This window comes from Tachysurus fulvidraco, chromosome 14, assembly GCF_022655615.1.
Source record: "Tachysurus fulvidraco isolate hzauxx_2018 chromosome 14, HZAU_PFXX_2.0, whole genome shotgun sequence".
Classification (NCBI taxonomy): Eukaryota; Metazoa; Chordata; class Actinopteri; order Siluriformes; family Bagridae; genus Tachysurus; species Tachysurus fulvidraco.
The window spans coordinates 23,601,110-23,605,075 of record NC_062531.1 but is presented as its reverse complement, the minus strand read 5'-3'; the positions used below and the strand labels follow the sequence as shown (position 1 = coordinate 23,605,075).

The 3,966-nt window shown below is 44.7% G+C and overlaps 1 protein-coding gene across 1 annotated transcript in view; it reads right to left on the bottom strand.

Annotated features, from left to right (window-relative positions):
- Positions 1-3,966, bottom strand: part of LOC113645722 (E3 ubiquitin/ISG15 ligase TRIM25-like) — a 5,718-nt gene continuing 1,752 nt past the window's right edge. Inside the window, exons 3-6 of the mRNA XM_027151516.2 lie at positions 2,617-2,850; positions 2,328-2,481; positions 2,192-2,242; positions 1-659 (exon numbers count right to left, since the gene is read on the bottom strand). Coding sequence (XP_027007317.2) covers positions 130-659; positions 2,192-2,242; positions 2,328-2,481; positions 2,617-2,850 — 969 coding nt within the window. The 3' untranslated portion in view covers positions 1-129. The remainder of the gene's footprint in view (positions 660-2,191; positions 2,243-2,327; positions 2,482-2,616; positions 2,851-3,966) is intronic.

The window sequence follows — 3,966 nt, the reverse complement described above, 5'->3', positions numbered from 1 at the left end:
TATCCAGCAAAGATTGTTTAATTTCATTTAAAATACAGTTTGAGTTACGGATCATTTCATAAACAACGATTCGTCGGACCGTACGCAATAAGAAGCAAGCAGATAAAGGACACACGAGGCTTTTGTAGATTAGGAACACAATCGAAAATAGTTATCGTAACCGTAAATCTGAAAGCCGGCGTAGAGCGGCCGAGTAAATGTGGCGTGGGCTCTGTACAGAAGAGTCATGGTGTCGGAGATGCTGTAGAAGGACAGAGTTCCTGCCCTGTGATCCAGGTACACCCCTATTTTAGAGGAGCATGTCTCGACAGGGACTTCGACGTCCTCGTTGTTGTGTCTGAAGAAGTATTTTGACTTGAAATAAGTGAAACTCCAGGACTTGTCATTTTGCTCAAAGTTAGACTCGTTGCTTTTGCCTTTCCTGCTGATGCTTTTATAAGAGACTGCGATCGAAGAGTTGAACTTGCCGACCTGCTCGACCTCCCAGTAACAACGCCCCGACAGAGTCTCTTTACAGAGTACCTGCTGCACCATGTCAAATCTCTCAGGATGATCAGGACATTTTTGAGCCTGGCGAGTCACGGTCACTTTTCTGTTCTTCTCAGACAGACCGAGCCGGTGGTGTGCTGTGTTTGGATCCAGACTCAGCTGACAGAAATCTGTTTCAGGCAAAAGAAGAAAAAAACTATGCTTAAGTATATCAAAGGTTTAATAAATTGAATTAGTGAGAAATAAAAAAGAAGATAAAAAGAGGCAGTCAATCCCTTTGTTACTGGTAAATCTCTGGTATTAAGCTCCACCACTTTACCCCCTTGAGCCCCCTTGGTGGTGCAACAGAAAACACTATCCTTGATATTATGAATTATAATCCCAACAGAACCTTGAAGCAATTAATATTGACCTCTTGTTATTGGTGGCCCAATCCAGCTGCCTGCCCCGGCACTGTAACGATCCCCTATAGACCCAATGTCCCTGCTCGAACCTTTTGATGGATGTTGCTACAGATTCCCCAGAATTGGAATAAAGGACTGCAATTCTGGTTGTGGTTGATCTTACTGTTGAGGGATGTGGTAGTCTAGTGGTTATGGTGCTGGATTACCAATCGGAAGGTTGTGAGTTCGATTCCTACATCCACCAAGCTGCCAATGCTGGGCCCCTGAGCAAGGCCCTCAACCCTCAATTGCTCAGTTGTATCAAAATGAGATAAAATGTAAGTCACTCTGGATAAGGGTGTCTGCTAAATGCTGTCTTGTCTGCTAAATGTCTTTGTCCATATACTGTATAGCCAGTCAGTAGGAACACTCTGACTGTACCTCTGTCATTTGTCTAAGAATCATAGTCCTACACTTTTATCCCCATATACCCCCATCTTCTCTGGGTTACTGGGGCTTGTGGTTTTCTTGTGACCTGTAGAATCATTCCACTTTTATGGTAGACTGAGTTTGCTGTGAGGACTCTCCTTACCAGCCTCACTGGGTTAAGGCCCAGAGCGGTGGTCATGGGTCTCTGTCAAGGGATGTGCCAGATCCCCTTCTCAAATTTAACCAGTTTCTGCTTTACAAGCACATGACCTTTTACTAAAGGCAGGCTCATTTGTCTCTGACACCTAGGGACATTTTCATCCATTCATTCATTTTCTACCGCTTATCTGAACTTCTCGGGTCACGGGGAGCCTGTGCCTATCTCAGGCGTCATTGGGCATCGAGGCAGGATACACCCTGGACGGAGTGCCAACCCATCGCAGGACACACACACTCTCTCATTCACTCACACAATCACACACTACGGACAATTTCCCAGAGATGCCAATCGACCTACCATGCATGTCTTTGGACCGGTGGAGGAAGCCGGAGTACCTGAAGGAAACCCCTAAGGCACGGGGAGAACATGCAAACTCCACACACACAAGGCGGAGGCAGGAATCAAACCCCCAACCCTGGAGGTGTGAGGCGAATGTGCTAACCACTAAGCCACCATGCTACCCACCTAGGGACACTTTGAAATAGCTAATCTAACTTTGAGCATGCTTATGGAGAATAGAAGGAAGCCAGAACTCAGAGGAATCCCATGTGAACATGAGAAGAACACGCACAGCTCATAAACCCATTCTCAGACACCCATCCCATGTCATTGTACCAAGATAGAAGATTTGTTATTCAAGGATTGATAATAACGAGTATACGGATCTCACATTTCATAAAGTCTTCTCTGGTCTTCGGCTCTGGCAACAAGGCGCTGTGGTCTGTTAATAAAACAAGACAAAACCATGACATTTTCCCCTTCTAACTTTCCTTAACATAAAACCCTTAACACATAATTCCTTCTACCTTCACATTGGACTAATTGCAGTTTATCGAACTTTTCCAGTTGTTCGGTCAATCCAGATACGGCTTTCCTCAATTCTTCTAGGGAAAATTTAGGTCTGGCCGGAAACTTGGGTAACTCTGCAGGTCCAAGAGGGACGCAGAGAAACTGTAAGCTCTGCAGAGAGATTAAAAAAAACAAACACAGATGAAGTGAGGCAAAGCTATTTAGAGCCTAAGAACTAGTCCCTCACACATTTACTGTTATCAGAGCTGCCCCTTACTTAGAAGATCAGAAAACCTGTCATCTTACCTGAAGGAAATGGATGTGGTCATCTGTGTGCGAAAGCTTCTCCATCTCAGCATTTCTCTTCCTCAGATCAGCAAGTTCCTGCTCCAGGTTCTTTATAAGTTCCTCAAGCAGTCTCAGTTCAGCTTTCTCCTGAGCCTGGATCAGTTCCTTCACCTCTGAGCGTGTTTTCTCAATGGACTGAATCAGATCGTCAAAGAGCTGCTGGCTTTCTTTATCAGCTTCCTGAGCAGAGAGCTGTTAAGAAACAAGGTCTTGTTATAACACCTATAACTCTGGAATAGAGTTCCTGTATCAGTAATGGTTAGTGGTTTTCAAACTACAAGATAAATCTAGAAGAGGACACTTTTAGTTATACCTATAAGTATGTCTGAGTGCTTTTAGAACAGGACTGGACCATTGGACCACAAAAGGGCTTCCATGGACTGGAACATTGATATACTATTACTAATTTAGACACCATATGGAAGAAGAATTGATTTGCACAGCAGATATACTTAAGCCATGGTGTGTAGGTGTGAATTAGAGGTCTTCACGGGTCCACTTAGATCCGAAAACCCGAGGTCCGACAAACCCGAGGACCCTAGCGGGTTCGGGTCTAAAAGTTTCACGTGTGCCTCGGATACGGGTCGGGTATAATAATAGCAGCGTCGGGTCTCGGGTATTTTAAAACGAATGTGTTTTCACTGAACGGACCCGAGAAGACCCGTACTGTATCTCGCGTGTGTGCATCGACTCGAGTCCTTTTCCAACCTCTCCTCAGTTTGCCAAGACCGCTTGTGACATCGTGTTGCTGGCGGTAAGCTAATTTTCGTGAAAACAGACCTGTCAATCAATCTTGAATTCAAGCTGTAGCGGTTACTTTTCTGTCTGACTGGTGCGTGCAGGGCTGCATCGGTGTGTGCAACATTCGGGTCCAGTCGGGTTAAAAAAAATTGCCAACCGATCGGGTCGGACTCGGGTCTAATTTTTTCGGGTTGGTCTCGGGTCGGGTCTCAAAAAATATGCACGTCGGGTTCGGGTAAAAAGTGATTCGGGTCACTTCGGGTCGGGTGCATTTCTTTAGACACGAGAAGACCTCTATTGTGAATATTCTGAGACGGTCTCTATCCAGGTAAAACTGGACCTTGAAAGTACACGTTGCATATTGGATTTATCCCTAGACTTAAACCAAATACCACAGCCATATTTCCAGTGTAAAAAAACAGTGTTAAAAAGCAGTGATTCCCTTCAAAAGCAAGTATCTTAAAGAGTCTTTTGACAGACATATTGAGTCCACTTCAACTCTTCAGATGGCTGCTGTAAGAGGTAACCCTTCAAGGTTCCCTTTGTAGGTTTCTTCAGATTACAATG